The 24,752-nt window shown below is 38.1% G+C and overlaps 1 protein-coding gene across 1 annotated transcript in view; it reads right to left on the bottom strand.

Moving 5' to 3' along the window:
* TMC1 (transmembrane channel like 1) overlaps positions 1-20,391 on the bottom strand; it is a 118,868-nt gene extending 98,477 nt beyond the window's left edge. Inside the window, exons 1-3 of the mRNA XM_073228654.1 lie at positions 20,348-20,391; positions 8,434-8,599; positions 3,152-3,280 (exon numbers count right to left, since the gene is read on the bottom strand). Of these exons, the coding sequence (XP_073084755.1) occupies positions 3,152-3,280; positions 8,434-8,558 (254 nt within the window). The 5' untranslated portion in view covers positions 8,559-8,599; positions 20,348-20,391. The remainder of the gene's footprint in view (positions 1-3,151; positions 3,281-8,433; positions 8,600-20,347) is intronic.
* Positions 20,392-24,752: the final 4,361 nt, after the last annotated feature.

Below are 24,752 nucleotides of genomic sequence, written 5' to 3'. Positions count from 1 at the left end.
CAAAATGTGGGAACCATCCCTGAGTCTCCCACAGCATCCTCATACCCATAAGCCACCATCCCTGAGGCTGTACTCTAAAACACATCTTGAAACTCTAACCCTCTCTAAAATATGTTCTGGAAGTTCCACAAATTTTTCAGAGTCTGGAGCCAAATGGGGAGCCTTGGAACCCTAGCACAGGTCTAAACCTGTGATCCAAGTATCTGCTCCAGGCATATGTAGCCTAGCACCTTGGAGTTCACAGACTTAGCCATGAGCGAAGATTTGAGGCTAGTTCAGGGGATAACATAATCTTTAGAAACACTCTCTTAGAGTTAGATGTCTCTGAAAGAAATAAACAGTTGGAAGAAAACTACCTGACTCCCATGTTACAGTAACATTGGGGTAGAGAAACCTTTACCTCCATATACTGTGAAGCATGGATCATTTGCTCTAATAATGTGATTGGCATCCATGGGGGAGAAGCTCAATACAGTATTTGAAAACCTACAAAGAGAGTCAGGTCCAGGTTGAGCACTGTAGAATAACAACTCCATCACACAGACTGAAACTGAGGGGATCGGTTGACCATGGCCATTGGCACCAGCTGTGCAGAGAACTACAAAGCTAACAAGCATTTCGGCCCATGGGGAATTATCTCAAGACACTCAGAATCACTGACAGGTGAAAAGCCATAGTGGTTTTTCCTATGGGTCTATGTATGCTTTCCATTTTACAAGCTGACTTTATCTTTGACATTCTGAATGTTACTGTCTTGGTAACATGCCTAACTTGCTCCCCAGTTGCCTGGGTGGAAAGCAATAAGCTGGTGTGCTCACAAGGTCCTGCCAAGTAGCATGAAGAAATGCTGCGGTGTGTTTGAGAACTGTGTGCGCTGAAGAGAGAGTGCCCTGTCAGCTGGGGGCAGCCACCGCTTAGCACCAGCTGTAATTTTCATGTAGGAATCTGGGGATGAGATCTTCCACTTGTCCAGGAGAAGCTGGACATATTAATTTTTTTAAATGTGAAATCACTGTCTTTTAAAAGTTTCACAACAAAAAAACAATGTGATTATTAAAAATATACCCTACAATGGTTTACATGACCAATTGGTTATGTATAGTTAGCCTCAATAAAATAAAAGAAAAAGAAACAAAAAGCATATATAAAAAAAGCCAAATAAAACCCACCTATAGTCTAGATTCAGCTGCAGACTCCCCAACTTTCAACCTCTGTCCTAGTCACAGAGCCTGGTCTTGCCCTTCATTCCACTCCAATCCCTAAAAACAAAAAAACAGCCCAATCCCTGGATTCTGCCAAACCCCAGGTCCTGAAATCTGCCACAAGACCACCCCAAGGGTACATTGCGAATGACCCAAGACTGATCTAACCCTGGATTCTGCCAAATTTTAAGGTACCATTTTCTTTGTTGGAGTGTCAAAATCAGTTGTCCCCCGAGACTGCTACCAATGTGTCATCATCCCCCATGGTTCCCGGGGTGTCTGTGGCTAATCTGCTCCCATCTAGTCTGCCAGGTCCCCCTCTCCATCTCTCCAATCACACGGCAGGGAATCAGGCAACACTGAGTCCATCCTAAGATGAAATAATGATTCCAACTTGTGCTTTGCAACTATGTTCTATGTTCTAGCACCATGCTAAGTGTTTTATATTAATCATTTCACTTTATGACTCCAATAACTCTGGCAGTTCGTATATTTTCATAAGGAACCTGAGGTCAGCAGACTGTAATTCATTCAAGCTTGCACAGCTATTAAGTGGAAAATCTGAGCATCAAACTCAAGTCTGAAGCCCAGTCCTACTCCATTGTCCTACATGGGAGAGTGGGTGGTTTTTCTACATCTTCATTCAAGTGGAAAGGAAAGATGTACTTCTTGGTATTCTCACTCAATGTCACACCATGCTTTGAAAGTTCACAATATTATCACTTTCCAATTTTACAACTTTGTACATACAATTACCTGTGGTTCCCGGTCCAGGGATTTCATGGCCAGTACTATTTCGGAATATATTTGGGAAGCCAAGATAAAGTTGCCTAATATCTATTTTGCCAAGTGAGGATATTTTTTAAACCTATTAAGTAGTACCATTATCACGTCACTGAATGAAAACTATTTTCACAGATGTGCACACACACATAGGCACACACGTCGGCAGTGCTGTAGAACCAGGGATGCTGCTTGCCTTTGCTTCCATCCAGGGCTGGTGTGCACAAGCTCACGTGCCTCCTTTGAAGTGAACCATCCTGATAGCCTCTTTAGTTCTTTCCTTCATCACCAGAGATGGTAATAGTAGACCATAATTTTAATGTTATTATATATACATGATAATATTTAACATTATTAGTTAAAGAAGTTTGTGGAGGGATAGCTTTGAAAATTAGACAATATTTATAAAATCAGTCCTGTGAAAAAATGCAATCTGTAGCCCAATGGAGAGGTGCCAACATGGCTATTGCCACAGACGTGTTCCCTTTTATTCATGCCCCACCTCCCGAACCAGCAAGGCAAGGAAATACAGTGTGATTCTCAGAAATGAATCTGCTTCTATCCCCCAGAAAAGAATAATCATTGGACTTTTCCTAATAGGAGTTTATAAATCTGTGTGCCTCTGAGTGTGCTTGCAACCTCCTCAACACTCCACGTCAGTGAAATTGTGTCACAGACCTGTTATCACAGAATAGCTATTAGTATGACCCTTGATTGGAATCCTATTTACTGTTCTGTTGGCTTAGCACCCTTCCTGTGCTTTAAGGAGCTGTTGCAGGGATATATTGTTTGAGACTGGGAGCCTACAGAGAAACAAGAATGTGCAAAAAACACAAACTTGTAAAATCCAAATACATTATTTCTTTCAGAGTGATAGTAATGACCGTATTCAACTAAGGAAATTCTCAGTTCAAGGAACAAATGATTAAAGGTGACCAGTGATTATAAGATTCCAAACAATGAATTTGTATATATGTACATATATATGATGTGTCAAAATACATATGTTATGTACATACATAGGACTATGAGCACTATCTCTGAGTATTACATATATGTGGTATATTATATATATAGTATTATCTCTAAACTGCAGTTAATACTCAGAAGATTTAGGGGATCAAAATCAGGGAAAGTGTTTCTACATACGAAAAATGACATCATACTTGAGAACTTCTATTTTCTTTTCCATTTTCCAGGGCTTGCATTTGACTGTAGCAATTATTTGCCTTTTCTCATCTAACTCTGCCTTCAGTCTCTCCAATTCCTCTTCATCAATTTCTTCTTCCTCTTCCCTTTAAAAGGAAAAAGAAAAATAAAAAACCCTTAATAAAGTTAAACTTTGCTTGACTTCCAAACTTAAAGAAGAATGCTATCAGATACTCAGTTGATATATATCAGTGTGGCTGTACCTAGTGGATGCTGAGATCCATAAGCATTAGAGCTTGTACTTGAATACTGATGCAAGATTTCTGAAATTACTATAACTTTAAACAGTTGTGTTTGTATTATGAAGTCCTGAAACTGTTTTATGTCCACAGCCTCAAACTTGCAGAACAGAAAAATCTATGGAAAGAAGAGGTACAATACATCCAGACATTGTCTTCTCTTCTTTGTTCTCTTGCACACTTTCCCCCACCAATTCTATATTTTTTTAAAAAACTGTATTTTTCAGTCAGGAGAGTAAATTAGAATAGAAGATGTCTTTAAAGTGGCCTTAAAAAATTTGTTAGACTTGTCTCAAGAGAAAGAAAAAAATGAGAAAAATAAAAAATCTATTTTTCAAAGGCAACTTAATTGTTAATTAAACTCAAAACTTCAATTGATAAAACAACTTGAACTATATTTGATGAGAGTGAATCCTTTGAAGAGTGCTTCAAAGGAATTTTAGCTTCACACTGAGCAAATGAGATGTCTCTTTTGTATATTGCTAGTATTGCAAAAATACTATAGTCCAGACTCTAAAAATCAAAATCTAAACATGAGCAACATGAATTTAAGTTGAGGAATGTAATGCCGTATTACAGAGATCAATTTTTGGGGTAACAGACTGTTCAGTTAGTAAGCTATCGAAGCTGAACTTCAATCTCACCCTTCACTACTTAATATTGTGAAGCTGGAGCTGACCCTCTGTAAGGGCACATTTCTGCTTCGTCATCTGGCTCAACATTAGGCTGCCAATGGTAGATCCTAAGAAGGGATTTGGTCTTTCCTTGGGTCTCCTGTTTGCTTTCAGGGTGGCACTTTCTCCTTAGGGCCTCTTCACCCCAGCAGCCGCAGGGCATCCCCAACAGCTGCAGGTGAATCTGGTTGGCCAGTTTTTCCAACACTAGCAGAACTACCTTCATCGTGTCCCCCAGGTACTAGCACTCGAGCACATCCCTCCACAGAGGTCTGGGTCTCAGCTCCATGGCCCTCTCCTCTATGTTTCTAACTTTTTGTTTCAACCTCTATTGCTCCTCCACCCTTGGGATGGTGGCTGCTTCCCGTAGTTGCTGTCATCCTGATACCTTCATGCTCTCTTCCATCTAGTTAGCAATTCTTTATACCTGCTGAACAGTTCTCTTATCAAATGCTCTCTGTTCAATTAACTGTTGAAGTTTCTGCTAACTAAACACCCTGACTGACAAAGACTCAGTGATAGTCAGAAACATGTTGTTACTAAACTCATGACTCCACACAGTAGGATTATGGCAAAAGCTGTTTTTGAAAGTTCCAGCTGAGAAGCAGGAGGATGTAGCCTCAGTTTTACAGCCTACACAACAAAATGACTTTGCAATTTCCTTTCTTTCACACCAATCCATAGTTTTTAATCATGTCGTGACACTGGAAAAAAAAAACTCATATTAACCTCCAGATAAGTTTGGTTTTTTTGACCAATTCAGATATTTTGCTTAGAATAGTAATACTGATTCAAGAAACTATAGAAGTATGTCCTACTAGCATAGAATTTTGATTGTCATTAGGTTGTTTCTGTTCCTATTATTTGATGTTTATTACATGAATTCCAATATGCTATACAATCACATTAAATAACTGAGAATTTTTTTAACTCATCTATATTCATGGCTTGTTTGCTTTTTTAAATTTGCCAATTAGATTAGCAATTACATGTGAGTTGGTTTGTCTTAGGAGAGAGAAGACTGTGTTTTAGTAAAAATTATTGTTTTACTAAAAATTCCTCAAAATTGTTTTGTATAGATGTAGACCAAATCTAAATTATGTAAATAATTGTTTTACTGAAATCTTTATGGAAACTACAAAAAGAAAAAAAAGTACATCAAAAAACTATCAAGAATGAATTCAATTAGAAAACAATAACAAAAAAGATTTAAGATTAATAATTCAATTGCTTTATAACTTGTCATCCTTCCAAAATGACTCACATATATTTATATATATCTTAAAGCTTTATATTACTGAATTTCTGTTAGGAAATATATATTCATATATGAAGTGGTATCTCATTTAATCCAGTATCATCAAAGAATAAAGGAATGACCTCTTCAATATGTGCATTTACCATGTAACTAAAGCTTATTTCTCTACATGCCAATTTCTGGAAAGCACTTAAAGGAAGGCTTCCTAACTTTAATTACATGTGTTCCTGGTATCTTAAGCCCAGATACTTTATATATTTACCCTATCTAAATTTTATGATTCCTTCAAAAATCATGAAGTGTCTTCCATAACCTATTTTTCTGACTATTCATATGAGAATAGTTTTCTCTCCTCTAAGACTCCAAACCACTTTGTACTTCTGCTCTAGTATATTTATATTGTCTTATTTCATAATAGTTTAAGTGGCCTCCAAGTGGCCTCTCTTTTACTATATTATGAACTTCTAGAGAAGGCAGTGAATTGCATATTCATATCTACATCTTTCAAACAAATTAGCAAATTATCTTCCACAAAAGTAGCACTGGATAAATATTTACTGAGTAAATGTTTATGTACAAAACGTTTCTAGATGGCAGTTATCATCATGAATCCAGTGCTCAAAAACACTAAAATGTAACAATGTCTTCTGAGATTAGTATGGCATAGAAAGACATTTATTCCTACACTAAAGGATCCCAGACTCTGTATTTTTTAAGTCTTTGGTGTTAACTGTTGATTGTTCCAGGAGGATCACGCTGTGCCACAAGGTATAGTTCTTGTCAGAAAGGTTATCTTCAAATATGCAGGTAATTAAAATATTACTTTCACCAGCATTACAGGGAAGCTGCTTTTCTAGGAACCACTCAAAGAAAGAGCTAATCATATGAAAAGTATATAGCATAGGCATGCTTCATGCTTCTAAAATTTAGGGCTAATCTGTGCAAGAATGGCTTTCTATCTTCAGTTTGATTTATTTAAACAACAGTTGTTAGGAAAAAGGAGGCATAATGTGCTGAATTTCTCACTGCTATGAACATATTTCTTATGCACTTAAAACTGGGTCAGGAAAAGCCTGTAATATTATTAGAAACACTTCAAAATATCTAACAAGGCAGTGTTTTTTAACTGCCTCCAAAGATAGTTAGCATTACAACCTTGGTTTTAGTTGATTTCAAATGTTTGTCAGGGCAAAGGAAATTCCCTAAGGCATTTCAAATGAACATTTTAATGTAAAAAGACCATGAATTAATTAACCTAAATAAATGTGCTCTGATTGGCCTAATCTTTCTCAAAATATATTTGCTAATACATTTTTCTCAAAAAAAAAATACTCATCTTCTAAATGAACAAGAGAAATGGACCCTAAAGATCAGATCTATCAATCATCACAAATAATTTATGATACTATCTAGATTATTTGAACAAATTATGGCAATTTTTATATGGCATTTATTATATGGTAATAATATAATTTGCAAAACCTATGAAGACAAATTTCATTTTAGCTAAGTTTGGCTCTGTGGAGGAATGGGGAGGTAGAGAGAGAGGGGTGCTGGTGGGCTTCTCAAAATCTGGATGAAAGTGGGACTAGCTAAGGACAGACACTGTGACAGGGACAAGATTCAGGGACAAAGACCCAGCTGATTCTGACGATCCTGTTCCTAGTAGTTGACATGAAATCCTTAAGCAGGCCAGGAGAGCAGAGGAATTCCCACCCAACTCACCTTTTCAAAGGGACTTCCCTGAAGCACAAGTAGGGAGGAAAAGCAAATTTTGGAACACTAGCTGTACCATGCACACATGTATTGATGACACCGTCAGAAAGCCTAAGTTCTGCTAACAGGAAATAGTACTCATATCAATGGTAATAGCAATCTCAAGAAGACATAGAACTTAAAAGTGTGTTTTATTTTGTTTTTGAAAGGAACAAAGCATAAAGATACTTGAAGATAGAGATAAAAAATGCCAGAGTCAAAAGGTAAAACAATAAAGAACAAAAGAACAAAAAGTTTATTTTATTTTAAAGGGAACCTTCATGAGTTAAAGTGGAGCTTCTTTACCTGACAAAATTTTCATACACTTGTATTTAATTATAATTATTGATGAGGAGGAAAATATAGCTAGTTATTGAATACTGGAATGTGTCACCTCAGGAGGACATTTCTCATCATTAAAAGTCTTAGGCGTTGTGTTTTGAAGGATGTCTCATCACCACATGGTGATTCCCATGGCCCTACTCTGTGGGAATGGCAGAGTAGCTGCTCTCAACCCTTTCCAAGCAGTCTAGGTTTTCTATTATTCGATGTTTTTTACACGCACACTTTTCCTATCCATCTGCCATTGCATATTTCCAGAAAGCAAAGACTTGAAAAGTATTTGCTTGGATTTTCCCTAAACAGCATTTAACGTATTATTCTACACAAAGTCAGAGCTCAGTAAAATGTTGGTCTCTTGGAACCAAAAGATGAAGGGCTGTATTAAAAAGGAAATGACCACTCCAATCCTCTGTAATAGTCGCCAATATACTTTTTTACTTTTTAAGGGATAGATAGTTAATATTTTAGGCTTTGTGTGCTACATACAGCTCAGTCACATATCTGTCTTTGTTTTTTTTTATAAGTAACCCTTTAAAATCATAAGAACCATTCTTAGCTCTTGGGCTGGAATTAACCATAGTTTGCCAACTTCTGCTCTGTAAGATTGAGTGATTTGGGCTTAATGTTAGGGTTTTCCACTTAACTTTGATAACAATGTATGCACTTAATGGGGTAATTTTAAAATATTTAAATTAACGATGATATGTTAATGACCTATCTCAATTTGTATTTCTCATCAGGGAATTTCTCTTAGTCCACTCTAAATATATATTCATTTCTAAATTCTGTTTTAATATTAAGACCATTTAACTAAGTGGAGTAAAATGGCAGCATTTCATTAAGCCTGTCCTTCTAAAAGGAGTTTTAATTACCAATCTTAAGGCCAAAGAGTGCTTAAAGGGAGTGATCTTCCAGCATCAGGCGCTTTTAAACGAGTCACAATTTCAGTTTACAGATCAGAACTAACTCACGCTCCTCTCCGCATCCTCCTCCTTCTCTCTTTTTCTCTGGCTTTCCTTGTTTCTTCATCCTCTGGTTCAGGTTCTGGATCATCCTCATTGATAACGTCTCTGGTCCGTTTCCTCTTTGGTCTCATGCTTTCCCTTCGAGGTAGTTTATCTTCCTCCCCTTCTTCATCTAAATACAGCAGTGAATGCTTCAGTGAGCAACAGCAGAAAGCGCCCCCTCCCCCTACCAAGTGTAGTCTTACTTTTTAATTACCATTGTCACACATATGAGACTACAATCCAGCAATTCTCCACACCATGACAAGATGCACTATGCCATATGTATTTCAGAGCCTGCCATTTCTTTTGTGGCTCATCCTCAGATTGTAATAACCCTTAGAATTCCAGTCTTTGTTTACTTGGGAAATTAAATGGCTTGGAGTTTAATATCATAACATGACTTCTAAGACCACGTTTAGAAGTTCCTGACCAAACATACAAGGGTTGAGTGATTAACGACTATGTGTTTACTGCTATTCTATCTTAGAACAAAGGACCAGAATGACAAGGAAATGTTACAAACAAGAATAATGTTGATGAAATTAAATCAGCCCTTGAGATTCCTCCTAATTCAGATTATCCTCATTGATGATTCCAAATATTTCTTTCCTTTCTTAAATGAAACTAATTTGTTTAAGCATTTGTTTAATTTGTTAATACATTTGTTTAAGCATTCTATTCTTATGAATTTGTTAATACATTTGTTTAAGCATTCTATTCTTATGAAAAGAAATGGATAACTTAGAAATTTAATGTAAAACTGAGGGAAATGACATTATTATTTTATTCATCAACTAACAATTAATGATCCATGTGTCCATGACTTCTTAGGAAGATTCCAGGTACAGAGTGGAGGGAAAATTCAGTTCCTTCCTTCACAGTTTATAACATACAGGTCCATTTCAATTTCATTTCTGTTGTTTCTTAACTTCTTCTGGTATTTAGAATCAACTATTATAAAACAAAATATTACTTATACTTATCATTATCCTCTTAAATAGAAGCTACTGGAGGGAAAAATTTGTACTTCAATGGAGTACTATGAAATGCCTGCCACACACCCTTCTATGTTGTCTGGTTCTAATTCTATGGGAGCTAATTTTACTCTGTAAGTTACAGGTAACTGAATAGCAATACAAAATAATTCTTCACTGTAGACATGTACATGAACTCTTATCTATGGAGAGATGATCTTTCCCTATCAAAAAAATGAAACAAACCAAAAAAAAGCCCAAAACAATTATGCCTCCATTGGCACAATCACTTCAATATTCCTGACCTACAAACATATCTGTTCTTTGGTTTTTCTTTTGAGCTGGTTATAACACCTCACCAGAGTCCTCATTAATTAGTTAAATATGTTAATTTTTTCCATATATGTATGTCATCACTTTACCTTTTTTTTTTTTCCTTCTTGAATACTGCTGTATTTTCAAGATTTCTTTGCTCCTCTCTGGTTTTTTTTGTTTTTTTTTTAAGAGGGCATCTCATATTTATTGATCAAATGGTTGTTAACAACAATAAAATTCAGTATAGGGGGGTCAACGCTCAATGTACAATCATTAATCCATCTCAAGCCTAATTCTCGTCAGTCTCCAATCTTCTGAAGCATAACGAACAAGTTCTTACATGGTGAACAAATTCTTACATAGTGAATAAATTCTTACATGGTGAACAGTACAAGGGCATTCATCACAGAAACTTTCGGTTTTGATCATGCATTATGACTTATAAACAATCAGGTCAAATATGAATATTCGTTTGATTTTTGTACTTGATTTATATGTTGATCCCACATTTCTCCTATTATTATTATTATTTTTATTTTTAATAAAATGCTGAAGTGGTAGGTAGATGCAAGATAAAGGTAGAAAACATAGTTTAGTGCTGTAAGAGGGCAAATGTAGATGATCAGATGATCAGGTGTGTGCCTATGGACTAAGTATTAATCCAGGCTAGACAAGGGCAGCAAGACATCCACGGATGCAGAAGATTTCTCTCAAAACAGGGGGGATGAGGTTCTGAGCCTCACCTCTGTTGATCCCCAAATTCTCACCTGATGGGCCCCCTGCGACTGTGCCTGTCTTAGGTTGTTCCCCCCTTGGGGAATCTTACACGTCTCTGGCTAACCAATCATCTTCCGGGGCCATACAGGGAAATGTAAAGTTGGTAAGTGAGAGAGACGCCATATTGTTTGCAAAGGTTAGCTTTTTACTTTCTTTGCAGATTTATGCCCTGTGGCTTCTATGCCCAGCACTTGTCTCGAGGTATCTTTACCACCTGGAGGAATTATGATACTCAGTAATTTCGATATGAGGCACGAATTCTATTTAAGTGTTGTAATTAGGAAGGAAGAAGAAAAGCTATAGATGTAGCATATGAAGGAAAGATGGGAGGATTGATTATTTCTTTGACATATCTTCTTGTAGAGTACCTTAAGTATGTATAGGTTTTAAACTACTAACTAATTTGTACACACATATTTACATAATAGGGATACGGTGACATAAACAAAGCAAATCTATAATTACCATCCATCTCCAGTGAAGCCAAGAAAACCATTTAGGCACCCTAGGCATTTGTGAAAATTTATCTATGATATGATGGATATTGTCCAACTGTACTTGAACCATCAGACAAATTAAAGCAGCCCACTTCTGGGATCTGTTCACATCCCATATGTTCTTTTAACCCTAGATAGTCTATAGTCATAAGATTTTGGAGTGCTACAACTTGCACCCCTCCCAACTCCTGGTTGAGTTCCAACAGTACAGATCCGGTCAAATTCGTTGTCTCACTGTATGCACATGCCAGCCTAGACATCTCCCTCCTCATTCCAATGGCAAGTCCAGGAGACGGTGGGTTGGATGCAGCCACAACCGCAGCATCGCCCGGATCCCTGTGGAGGCTTTTTGATGATCATCCCCTGGCACGAGTCCTCCAGAGAGTGCTGATGCCAGAAGCTCCTCCTCATATCGTATCTTAGTTCATTTTCTGGGTATCCAAGCTAGGCCTTGATCTTCTACATAGAAACAAACAGACCCTTTGCCCACACTTTGACATGCCCTCTATACCACTGTGCAGAACTCATTGGAGGTCGGCACACAGTAACTGCTTTTTATTTTTATTTTTTTTTTAATTTTTAATCTACACTTACATGAAGAATACTATGTTTACTATGCTCTCCCCTATATCAGGTCCCCCCTAACAATCACATTACGGTTACTGTCCATCAGCTTAGCAAAATGTTGTAGAGTCCCTACTTGTCCTCTCTGTGTTGTGCAGCCCACCCTCCCCTTTCTCCCTCCCCCCCATGCATGCTAATCTTAATACCCCCCTTCTTCTTCCCCACCCTATCCCTCCCTGCCCACCCATCCTCCCCAGTTCCTTTCCCTTTGGTACCTGTTAGTCCATTTTTGGGTTCTGTAATTCTGCTGCTGTTTTGTTCCTTCAGTTTTTCCTTTGTTCCTATACTCCTCAGATGAGTGAAATCATTTGGTGTTTCTCTTTCTCTACTTGGCTTATTTCACTGAGCATAATACTCTCCAGCTCCATCCATGTTGCTTCAAATGGTTGGATTTTTCCACTTCTTATGGCTGAGTTGTATTCCATTGTGTATATGTACCACCTCTTCTTTATCCATTCATCTACCGATGGACATTTAGGTTGCTTCCAATTCTTGGCTATTGTAAATAGTGCTGCAATAAACATAGGGGTGCATCTGTCTTTCTCAAACTTGATTGCTGCGTTCTTAGGGTAAATTCCTAGGAGTGGAATTCCTGGGTCAAATGGTAGGTCTGTTTTGAGCATTTTGATGAACCTCCATACTGCTTTCCACAATGGTTGAACTAATTTACATTCCCACCAGCAGTGTAGGAGGGTTCCCCTTTCTCCACAGCCTCGCCAACATTTGTTGTTGTTTGTCTTTTGGATGGCAGCTATCCTTACTGGTGTGAGGTGATACCTCATTGTAGTTTTAATTTGCATTTCTCTGATAATTAGCGATGTGGAGCATCTTTTCTTGTGTCTCTTGGCCATCTGTATTTCTTTTTTGGAGAACTGTTCAGTTCCTCTGCCCATTTTTTAATTGGGTTATTTGTTTTTTGTTTGTTGAGGCGTGTGAGCTCTTTATATATTCTGGACATCAAGCCTTTATAGGATCTGTCATTTTCAAATATATTCTCCCATACTGCAGGGTTCCTTTTTGTTCTATTGATGGTGTCTTTTGCTGTACAGAAGCTTTTCAGCTTAATATAGTCCCACTTGCTCATTTTTGCTGTTGTTTTTCTTGCCCGGGGAGATATGTTCAAGAAGAGGTCACTCATGTTTATGTCTAAGAGGTTTTTGCCTATGTTTTTTTCCAAGAGTTTAATGGTTTCATGACTTACATTCAGGTCTTTGATCCATTATGAGTTTACCTTTGTATATGGGGTTAGACAATGGTCCAGTTTCATTCTCCTACATGTAGCTGTCCAGTTTTGCCAGCACCATCTGTTGAAGAGACTGTCATTTTGCCATTGTATGTCCATGGCTCCTTTATCAAATATTAATTGACCATATATGTTTGGGTTAATTTCTGGAGTCTCTAATCTGTTCCACTGGTCTGTGGCTCTGTTCTTGTGCCAGTACCAAATTGTCTTGATTACTATGGCTTTGTAGTAGAGCTTGAAGTTGGGGAGTGAGATCCCCCCTACTTTATTCTTCTTTTTCAGGATTGCTTTGGCTATTCGGGGTCTTTGGTGTTTCCATATGAATTTTTGAATTATTTGTTCCAATTCATTGAAGAATGTTGCTGGTAATTTGAGAGGGATTGCATCAAATCTGTATATTGCTTTGGACAGGATGGCCATTTTGACGATATTAATTCTTCCTAGCCATGAGCATGGGATGAGTTTCCATTTATTAGTGTCCCCTTTAATTTCTCTTAAGAGTGACTTGTAGTTTTCGGAGTGTAAGTCTTTCACTTCTTTGGTTAGGTTTATTCCTAGGTATTTTATTCTTATTGATGCAATGGTGAATGGACTTGTTTTCCTGATTTCTCTTTCTATTGATTCGTTGTTAGTGTATAGGAAAGCTACAGATTTCTGTGTGTTAATTTTGTATCCTGCAACTTTGCTGTATTCTGATATCAGTTCTAGTAGTTTTGGAATGGAGTCTTTAGGGTTTTTTATGTACAGTATCATATCATCTGCAAATAGTGACAGTTTAACTTCTTCTTTACCAATCTGGATTCCTTGTATTTCTTTGTTCTGTCTGATTGCCGTGGCTAGGACCTCCAGTACTATTTTAAATAACAGTGGGGAGAGTGGGCATCCCTGTCTGGTTCCCGATCTCAGAGAAAATGCTTTCAGCTTCTCGCTGTTTAGTATAATGCTGGCTGTGGGTTTATCATATATGGCCTTTATTATGTTGAGGTACTTGCCCTCTATTCCCATTTTGCTGAGAGTTTTTATCATGAATGGATGGTGAATTTTGTCAAATGCTTTTTCAGCATCTATGGAGATGATCATGTGGTTTTTGTCTTTCTGTTTGTTGATGTGGTGGATGATGTTGATGGATTTTCGAATATTGTACCATCCTTGCATCCCTGGGATGAACCCCACTTGGTCATGGTGTATGATCCTTTTGATATACTGTTGAATTCTGTTTGCTAATATTTTATTGAGTATTTTTGCATCTACATTCATCAGGGATATTGGTCTGTAATTTTCTTTTTTGGTGGGGTCTTTGCCTGGTTTTGGTATTAGGGTGATGTTGGCTTCATAGAATGAGTTTGGGAGTATTCCCTCTTCTTCTATTTTGTGGAACACTTTAAGGAGAATGGGTATTATGTCTTCTCTGTGTGTCTGATAAAATTCCGAGGTAAATCCGTCCTGCCCCAGGGTTTTGTTCTTGGGTAGTTTTTTGATTACTGTTTCAATTTCTTTGCTTGTAATTGGTTTGTTTAACTTTTGTGTTTCTTCCTTGGTCAGTCTTGGGAGGTTGTGTTTTTCTAGGAAGTTGTCCATTTCTTCCAGGTTTTCCAGCTTGTTGGCATATAGGTTTTCATAGTAGTCTTTAATAATTCTTTGTATTTCTGTGGAGTCTGTCGTGATTTTTCCATTCTCATTTCTGATTATGTTGATTTGTGTTGACTCTCTTTTTCTCTTAATAAGTTGGGCTAGAGGCTTATCTATTTTGTTTATTTTCTCGAAGAACCAGCTCTTGGTTTCGTTGATTTTTGCTATTGTTTTATTCTTCTCAATTTTGTTTATTTCTTCTCTGATCTTTATTATGTCCCTCCTTCTGCTGACTTTAGGCCTCATTTGTTCTTCTTTTTCCAGTTTTAATAATTGTGATGTTAGACTATTCATTTGGGATTGTTCTTCCTTCTTCAAGTGTGCCTGGATTGCTATATACTTTCCTCTTAAGACTGCTTTCGCTGCATCCCACAGAAGTTGGGGCTTAGTGTTGTTGTTTTCATTTGTTTCTATATATTCCTTGATCTCTATTTTGATTTGTTCATTGATCCATTGATTATTTAGTAGCATGTTGTTAAGCCTCCATGTGTTTGTGAGCCTTTTTGTTTTCTTTGTAGTATTTATTTCTACTTTCATACCTTTGTGGTCTGAAAAATTTGTTGGTAGAATTTCAATATTTTGGAATTTACTGAGGCTCTTTTTGTGAGCTAGTATGTGGTCTATTCTGGAGAATGTTCCATGTGCACTTGAGAAGAATGTGTATCCTGTTGCTTTTGGATGTAGAGTTCTATAGATGTCTATTAGGTCCATCTGTTCTAGTGTGTTGTTCAGTGCCTGTGTGTCTTTACTTATTTTCTGCCCCGTGGATCTATCCTTTGGGGTGAGTGGTGTGTTGAAGTCTCCTACAATGAATGCATTGCAGTCTATTTCCCTCTTTAGTTCTGTTAGTATTTGCTTCACATATGCTGGTGCTCCTGTATTGGGTGCATATATATTTAGAATGGTTATATCCTCTTGTTGGACTGAGCCCTTTATCATTATGTAGTATCCTTCTTTATCTCTTGTTACTTTCTTTGTTTTGAAGTCTATTTTGTCTGATATTAGTACTGCAACCCCTGCTTTCTTCTCACTGTTGTTTGCCTGAAATATGTTTTTCCATCCCTTGACTTTTAGACTGTGCTTGTCTTTGGGTTTGAGGTGAGTTTCTTGTAAGCAGCATATAGATGGGTCTTGCTTTTTTATCCATTCTATTACTCTGTGTCTTTTGATTGGTGCATTAAGTCCATTTACATTTAGGGTGACTATTGAGAGATATGTACTTACTGCCATTTCAGGCTTTAGATTCGTGGTTACCAAAGGTTCAAGGTTAGCTTCTTTAGTATCTTACTGCCTAACTTAGCTTGCTTGTTGAGCTGTTATATACACTGTCTGGAGATTCTTTTCTTCTCTCCCTTCTTATTCCTCCTCCTCCATTCTTCATATGTTGTGTGTTTTGTTCTGTGCTCGTTTTAGGGGTGCTCCCATCTAGAGCAGTCCCTGTAGGATGCCCTGTAGAGGTGGTTTGTGGGAAGCAAATTCCCTCAGCTTTTGCTTGTCTGGGAATTGTTTAATCCCGCCATCATATTTAAATGATAGTCGTGCTGGATACAGTATCCTTGGTTCAAGGCCCTTCTGTTTCATTGCATTAAGTATATCATGTCATTCTCTTCTGGCCTGTAGGGTTTCTGTCGAGAAGTCTGATGTTAGCCTGATGGGTTTTCCTTTATAGGTGACCTTTTTCTCTCTAGCTGCCTTTAAAACTCTTTCCTTGTCCTTGATCCTTGCCATTTTAATTACTATGTGTCTTGGTGTTGTCCTCCTTGGATCCTTTCTGTTGGGAGTTCTGTGTAATTCCATGGTCTGTTCGATTATTTCCTCCCCCAGTTTGGGGAAGTTTTCAGCAATTATTTCTTCAAACAGACTTTCTATCCCTTTTCCTCTTTCTTCTTCTTCTGGTATCCCTATAATATAAATATTATTCCTTTTGGCTTGGTCACATATTTCTCTTAGTGTTGTTTCATTCCTGGAGATCCTTTTATCTCTCTCTATGTCAGCTTCTATATGTTCCTGTTCTCTGGCTTCTATTCCTTCAATGGCCTCTTGCATCTTATCCATTCTGCTTATAAATCCTTCCAGGGATTGTTTCACTTCTGTGATCTCCTTCCTGACATCTGTGATCTCCTTCCGGACTTCATCCCACTGCTCTTGCATTTTTCTCTGCATCTCATCCCACTGCTCTTGCATTTTTCTCTGCATCTCTGTCAGCATGTTCATGATTTTTATTTTGAATTCTTTTTCAGGAGGACTAGTTAGGTCTGTCTCCCTCTCAGGTGTTGTCTCTGTGATCTTTGTCTGCCTGTAGTTTTGCCTTTTCATGGTGATAGAGATAGTTTGCAGAGCTGGTACAAGTGACCGCTGGAAGAGCTTCCCTTCTTGTTAGTTTGTGGCCTTCTCCTGGGAGAATAGCAACCTCTAGTGGCTTGTGCTGGGCAGCTCTGCGCAGACAGGGCTTCTGCTTCCTGCCCAGTTGCTATGGGGTTTATCTCCGCTGTTGCTGTGGGCGTGGCCTGGCTGGGGCTGTTCCTCCAAAATGGTGGAGCCCCTTGTAGGGGAGCGGCCGGGAGGCTATTTATCTCCATAAGGGGCCTCTGTCCTCCCTGCTGCCCAGGGGGTTAGAGTGCCCGGAGATCCCCAGATTCCCTGCCTCTGGTCTAAGTGACCTGTCCTGCCCCTTTAAGACTTCCAAAAAGCACTCTCCAAACCAAAACAACAACAGCAACAATGAGAGAGGGAACAGAAAGAAAAAAAAAGGAAAAAACACGTGATTTTTTTTTTTTTGTCCTCAGGTGCCAGTCCCAGGCACCCGCTCACTGGTCCTGCTGCCCTGTCTCCCTGGCACCAGGGTCCCTGTCCTTTCAAGGCTTCCAAAAAGCACCCACCCACCGGTCCCGCAGGGAAAGAACGCTCGATATTCTTTGTCCTCAGGCGCTGGTCCCAGGCACCCGCTCACCAGTCCCACCGCCCTGCCTCCCTAGCACCGGGGTCCCTGTCCCTTTAAGGCTTCCAAAAAGCACTCACCAAAAAGAGAGAAAAAAAGGGGAAAAACGCGTGATTTCCTCCGTCCTCAGGTGCCGGTCTCAGGCACCCGCCCACCGGTCCCACAGGGAAAAACACGGGATACTCTTTGTCCTCAGGTGCCGGTCCCAGGCACCCGCTCACCAGTCCCGCCACCCTGCCTCCCTAGCACCGGGGTCCCTGTCCCTTTTAGGCTTCCAAAAAGCACTCGCAAAAAAGAGAAAAATAAAAGGGGGGAAAAACACGCAATTTCCTCTGTCCTCAGGTGCCGGTCTCAGGCACCCGCCCACCGGTCCCGCAGGGAAAAACATGGGATATTCTTTGTCCTCAGGCGCCGGTCCCAGGCACCCGCTCACCAGTCCCGCCACCCTGCCTCCCTAGCACCGGGGTCCCTGTCCTTTAAGGTTTCCAAAAAGCGCTCGCCAAAAAGAGAAAAAAAAAAGGGGGAAAAACGCGCGATTTCCTCCGTCCTCAGGCACCGGTCTCAGGCACCCGCCTGCCCGTCCCGCAGGGAAAAACACGGGATATTCTTTGTCCTCAGGCGCCAGTCCCAGGCACCTGCTCACCGGTTCCGCCACCCTGCCTCCCTAGCAACAGGGGCCCATCCCTTTAAGGCTTCCAAAAAGCGCTCGCCAAAAAAAAAACCGCTCCAGTTTCTTTCCACCTGCCGGGAGCTGGGGGGAGGGGTGCTCGGGTCCCGCCCGGCTGGGGCTTGTATCTTACCCCCTTCGCAAGGCGCTGGGTTCTTGCAGGTGTGGATGTGGTCTGGATGTTGTCCTGTGTCCTGTGGTCTCTATTTTAGGAAGATTTTTCTTTGTTATATTTTCATAGCTCTATGTGTTTTTGGGAGGAGATTTCCACTGCTCTATTCACGCCGCCATCCTGGCTCCGCCTCTCCACTTTACCTTTTTTTAAAGAATTATCCTCTAACATTATTTATCAAATCATTTGTATTAATATTTCAAATCTAAGATCTAAATATTACCTATTATTAAAGTTTGGCTAGCAAAGAGAATAAGGGGGATTACTTTTCTAACTAGGTTTTAAAAACTATACACTGTCATTAAAACCAAGAGTTGCCAGTTGTTAAATATTGTGGCAAACACCGAGTGTTATTTGAACTCCATTCTGGCATTCTGAAAATTTACCAGCCATTATTAGTCACTAATTATAGAAAGGACAACACCTGGAGAGGGATGGAGAGACAATTTCACCCATAAATAACTCAAGAACTCAAGCTGTCTCTTAGTACTCTGCATTTTAGTATATTTTGTATGAGGACTAAATTATTAAACTTGCAGAGTTTTACCATGGATGAAAGTATATCATTAGATGTATCTTTTACCACCTGGGAACAAAAAGACAGTCTTTAGTGCTTTAACTAGTTTCCAAATATTCAAATTCTTTAAAAAAATAAACATTTTACAGTTGCTTACTAAATGAAGATTTACATACAATGTTACCTTTTGGAAGAGCCTAAGCTCAATACAGTATTAAAGGGCACAGAATATGCTACCTCAAAATATAACTGTAAGAGTTCAGAATATACCACCCCAAAATGTGCCTCTTTGGTATATTGATTGTTCTGAGCTGTAGGCACATGAAAAACTGAAAATGCAGGGAGAGGCTTTCTCTGAATTGCCCTTATCTGCCTAAAGACAGATTCTCCAGAAGAACTCAGTTATCATAAATGCCCTCTCCAAGAGTTTCATCCCCAGGGAAGACTGACTCTTTCCACAAGGGAAGAGCCTAGAAGTCCATACATCGGAAAAACTTTGTCACAAACTATCCCATCTATTTTTTTGAGGGCCCATTCATTTTCTCTAAAATCATATATTCTCTGCATAAGAGGCCTACATCCTCCTCCCTTTTCCCTATTAAGATGGAATTTAAGTCTAAATTCTAAGTTACCTAAGAGAGTTGCTCAATTTTTCTGGGTATCTGCCATGTGTAACACAGTATATGTGTTAATTAACTTGTCTTTGTTTTTCTCTTGTTAAACTTTTTTATATTCCATGGGTCTCAGCTAAGAACTCAGAAGGGTAGAAGGAAATTTATTTTTCCTCCCCAGTATTCAAGCTATGAGGTCCAGGATCTCTGTGAGACTCCGGGCTATTTTCACAGAGAATGCACTGAATTAGTGAGTACACTGGCACCGTGAACATTCACTGGCTGCCATGCTGTGCCCAGATTATTGAATTGATGGTTTTAATGAATGGTCTAAGTAAACTCTCTGAGATGCTACTCTTTCTGTCAGTTTTGGTAAATCCAAATCTTTTACTCTATAGTGATCACTCTTTTATTCCAGCATATTGAGTAGTCTGCATACCCAGAAAGGGCTCTTGATCTGAACCCACACCAAGTAAAAACAACAAAGCAATCTGGCCAAAATACCCAGAAATTCAGTACAAGAGAACATGTTTACTCATTTTAAATTGAACCACATGATCAGTTCAGTCAAAATGGCCAATCTGTTTTATTGTAATAGTTTCAGCCTTAGAGAAAAGCTTTTAGGACAGACTTTAACAGAAAACAGTAGAGAAATTAAAAAGCCAGTTTTTCTGAACTATCATCCACTTGATACTGAGTAACTTCTAAGTTGGGTAGAATGTGAGTCTGCCTGCTGAATGGAACTGAGAGTGGATTATATTTGCTGGACTTGATCTCTTTTTGTGAGACCATCAAAAGTCATCCACACACGCTCCTGTGCTTACTTGCAGAATCCCACAAGATAAGAGGATGAATCCCCTAAATTCACCATTATTCCACAGGAAACATATTTCAAGTGGGTCCATTCCACTTACTTGAACTTTCCCCAGTGTCATCTTCTTTTTCCTCCACTTGAATCTGTACTGTTTAACAAAGAAAAAATATAGCAATTCTTTAATGATGGTACAATTGTTACTAACTGGTTTTTGCTGTTATTATTTTCATCACAAAGTTTTTTGTACAGTCAAAAATAACATTTTTCAGTAAACTTGTCAAAAATGAACATTGTTGATTAAAGATATAAAGCTAAAGCATCTTGTACAGTGTTGTGCAAAGACCTCTCTGCCTCAATGCCTTCAAGGATGTGCAAAACATATCAATTAGAAGACTGCCAGCTCCATTCAGAACAACTGCAACCAAAATAAATTCTGTATCACAATAAGAAAACTTGGGGGTTTTTTTGGGACATTTCATTCTATGATAAACTGAAGTAAATTGTTAGTAAAGCAAATTCACATGTACAATTTGGGTATTATAATCAAATGCACTTATTAAAATAGAGAATATTTCATTCTAACCAACTACTCAGGGCCAAAAAACCTTTCAGAAACATGCTTATAGGCTGAAATTTCCTATTTCAATCATTTCTATGGTATTATATGAAAATAGCCAACAGTTTTCCAATATATGACTTATCTTGACAATGTGGAGACAGGTGATTTTATAGTTCTTTCCAAGACAAAGAACATATCTTCTGTTTATTCCTCACCCCACACTTGGCAGCATCTTGTTCTTAGTTTTTCTCCATTTTTATAAAGACATGTAAAGATTTTATAAAATTTTAAGGGTACAGTACTATGGGAAAATAGATTAATTGGCAGATTTTCCCCTTATCAAGGACCATCCATTCATCACAGGTCAGTCAGCCAGAAACAACACCCTGCAACTCTGCATGGTAAAGACTAGAGTAGACTATTTCTTTAAAACCACAGTCTAGCAGCTTGCTCACACAGTATTAATTTTATCATATTTTTTACTTAAGGTGGATGGACATGAGTCCAAAAAAGTGATGACAAACAATGTTGCTATGAACAGAAGAAACAATCTATGGTTTTGTTTCTGCTCATAAGTGCTCTCAAAGGTTATCAGTCAGAACTTAAAAGGCATATTTAAAAGACTATAGATGCCAAGAGTTTAAACTCCATTCACAAAGAAAATTATTGTAAAAGCACTTTTTGCCTTTAAACAGCATCTGCATAAAAATTTTTAGGATATGCAAAAATGTTATCACTCAACGTCAGCCACGGAATGTGAAAATAAGTGTTCTTTTGTTTGGAGTGGACATATGCCTTCTGTCACTGGTTCATAACTGGATCAGCACAGGACAAAGATCTTTATGTGACTAGTGAGAGTTCCCAATAGTGAAGGCAGACACTTCTAAGAAGATATCTACATTCAACAAAAGGTCATGGTCTTTTATTTGTAATTAATGCCAACACAAAGCTTCTTCAGTCAAAGAAGAATTCCCTATGAAGGCATTTTAATGATATCAGATTAGTCTTGGAGCAGAGTCTGATCGGTGTGTATAATATCAAAAGGGCTGAGGACAAATAGCAAGGGCTGACATAGAGCCTAATCTGCAACACGCAGAGCCAAAGCAAAAATTCACACAAAATATTATGCTGATTTGTAATAATCATCTCACTAGACATGATTAAAGTTAATTAAGTGAAATGGAAAAAAATACTAAACAAAAATATAAGCAAATCTTCAGGAATGTTCATACATTAAATAAAAGCAGTGGAAGAAAGTGTCCTAAGCCAAGGAGATGAACAACAAATCAATTTCCTCTGATGACCAGGAATAGAAAATCAGCACTGGAGTCATGGATCAGCTTCTCAGGGACAGGAAAGATAGTCATAAACAACCACTAACTAAAACCTGAAAATCATAACAGAAGACTTCCCTGTGGTTGCAAATTAAAAACTGAAAAAAGGAGAGATGGTTTCTAAGCGATGTAATAGGTGCCTTCTTTGCTCAACAGCATTCCTGAGGAGCCATGGAGCAGTCGTTCTTACAGTTATTGTGATAATATTTGGTTTGTTCTTGACTCAAACCCGAAGCAAAGGCATCATTAGCATCAAGACCTAACAGCTGCACTATGACCAGGAGATTTAAGACTCCATCAAGAGCCTCAAAACAAGCTTTCTTTTAATGGATTACTTGGCCTGAAAAATAACTGTCAATGCTGGTCTGTACCGCCTGCAACTCAAAGCAATGCTAATGGAACAAGCTAAGAAACCCTTCCAAGACAAAAGCCTGTGCAAAAGAATAACTCAGGACACTTAAATGGGGGCTACAGACTGTCTTTTCCTTCTCAGACAATTGTTGGCATGGCCTGTTGCCATCCCTTCTCTCAGCAACCCCTAGTAACTTATTCCCAATCAAATGACCCCCTCCTGCTTTGGCAGCTTCCCAAAGTCTATTGATCATGTACTTCAAAAATAACCTCTCTCCTGGGGAGTGACGGGAGGACAGTGAAAGAAGAGGAGGGGTAGGTCCCATCAAAATGTTGTAGGCAGCAAGCAAAACTGCATGAAATATGCTTATTTAAGAGAGGAATGTGCAATAGGAGCAGATGAACTCCTAGGCAACACAGATCCTCATTTCATGCAAATAGACCCAGTAATTAAAAACAGTAAAGAGGAAACAACAGCAAAATGTCACATTTTAGAGGCACTGGAATAGTTCAGAGAAATAGATGCTGTTTCAGACTTGCCTTTTTAATCTATAGCACAGAAAGTAGCTTATGGTTCTTCGGGATCAGAATGGCCAAGTGGCTGGAAGAGTTCAGTAGTATTGCCTGTTCCTCTGACCCACATTTAGCTCTTGAAAGGATGTACATAGCACCAAGTTATTACACTGGAAACTGAAAGTTTATTTATTCTATTAGCATTTATTATAGACTCAACAGGGTGTACAGAGCAAAATGCTCTGGGGTGGGAGTTTGTAGACTATAGAAGAAAATACCACTGTCTTTAAGAAGTCTTGCTATATTATCAAGAATGACTTCATAATAATGAGATCCAATGAGATCCAAGATTAGGTATGACTATCTTTTCTAGTTTATTTGGTTTAGAGCAAAAACTTATGTTTATCAAGTTTTTGGTTTGTTTCTTTGCAGGGCTATTTTTGTGTGTGAGGAAATGTTAACAATGTCCCCTCGCATACTGGACCACTTACTAATATACACCTTACTTTTATACAGTATCCACTGGATAGCAGCTCAAATGTATGGGACTAAAGGATGGGGTAAGTAAATATAATATATATAAAACAGAAATATTGCATTCTATCTTTGCTACATGTTACAAATAAATATATTTGTACATTTATGTTTATGTAAATAAATATTATGAACTCTAAATATAGAGTATTTTTAGAGTATTTTAGAGTAATCACATATTAATAGTATTCTATATTTTAGGAACATCTCAAGTTAACAAAACTAGACCATAGTCAACTATTTCTCCTGCCAATACATGTCTTTAACAAGAATTTAAAGGTTAAGAAGTCAGAAAGTGGGAACAAAATTATGGTATCATTTTTTCTCAAGATAGTGTATTCCAAAGTAAAATGTGCCTTGTTCTATAAGGAGAATTATGAGCTCTTTAACAAAAATATGGAACTTCTCTCCTCAGGAAAAGAGAAAAGGAAAGAGAAGACAAATAAATGAAACTATAAAAAATATGCTGTGATTTTTAAAACATTTCTTACATGTAGCATTCCTTATGAATAGGCCCTATATAAATTTTATGCTCTGAAAATTCTAGGTCTAATGTTATCCAGTAGTTGCTCAAACTACTAGTTTTTGACTATGTCAATGATAATGATGATGGTGATGCAGATTACAATATGGAAAAAAATTATATATATATATGTTTATTATTTATTATGTTTGTTTATGTGTTATTATTTATTTATTTATAGCTATATATAACCTACAGCCAAGAATAACATTTAGATACTATGCTTTTCTAAAATCCAAACAGAATATAAACCAGTCCAATTTCAAAAGGAATGAGTAAAGTTAGGCATAAAGAATAATTTCCCAACAGTGAGTCACTTGGATGCTAGATCAAGTAAACAAATCATATTGAGGTATCATCTCCTGTGTAGAGAATGCCCAATGTTCTGCTTTCATTCACTTACGACGACACTATTACTGGAGGTTGTGAAACAGGGAACAGAAACCACTGTCTGCGAAACAACAAAAGTGACGGCATGTGATTTTTCTTCCTCGATGTTAGAATAAGCATAAAACTTAAATGTGATTTATTCCCACTAGGAGGTTTAAACTTTTAACAGTAAGGTATTAACAAAGGGTGGGAAAATATGCCAGGAAGCTGCAGAGGCTGAGAGTGGAGGTAGTGGGGGGATTGGTAAGGGCCTGGCTATACCTGTTTTAGTTTTTTTAAACCTACCAATGAAATTAAGACA

This window comes from Manis javanica, chromosome 2 (genome assembly GCF_040802235.1).
Source record: "Manis javanica isolate MJ-LG chromosome 2, MJ_LKY, whole genome shotgun sequence".
Taxonomy (NCBI): domain Eukaryota; kingdom Metazoa; phylum Chordata; class Mammalia; order Pholidota; family Manidae; genus Manis; species Manis javanica.
The sequence above is the reverse complement of the archived record's forward strand: the minus strand, read 5'-3'. Positions and strand labels throughout refer to the sequence as shown.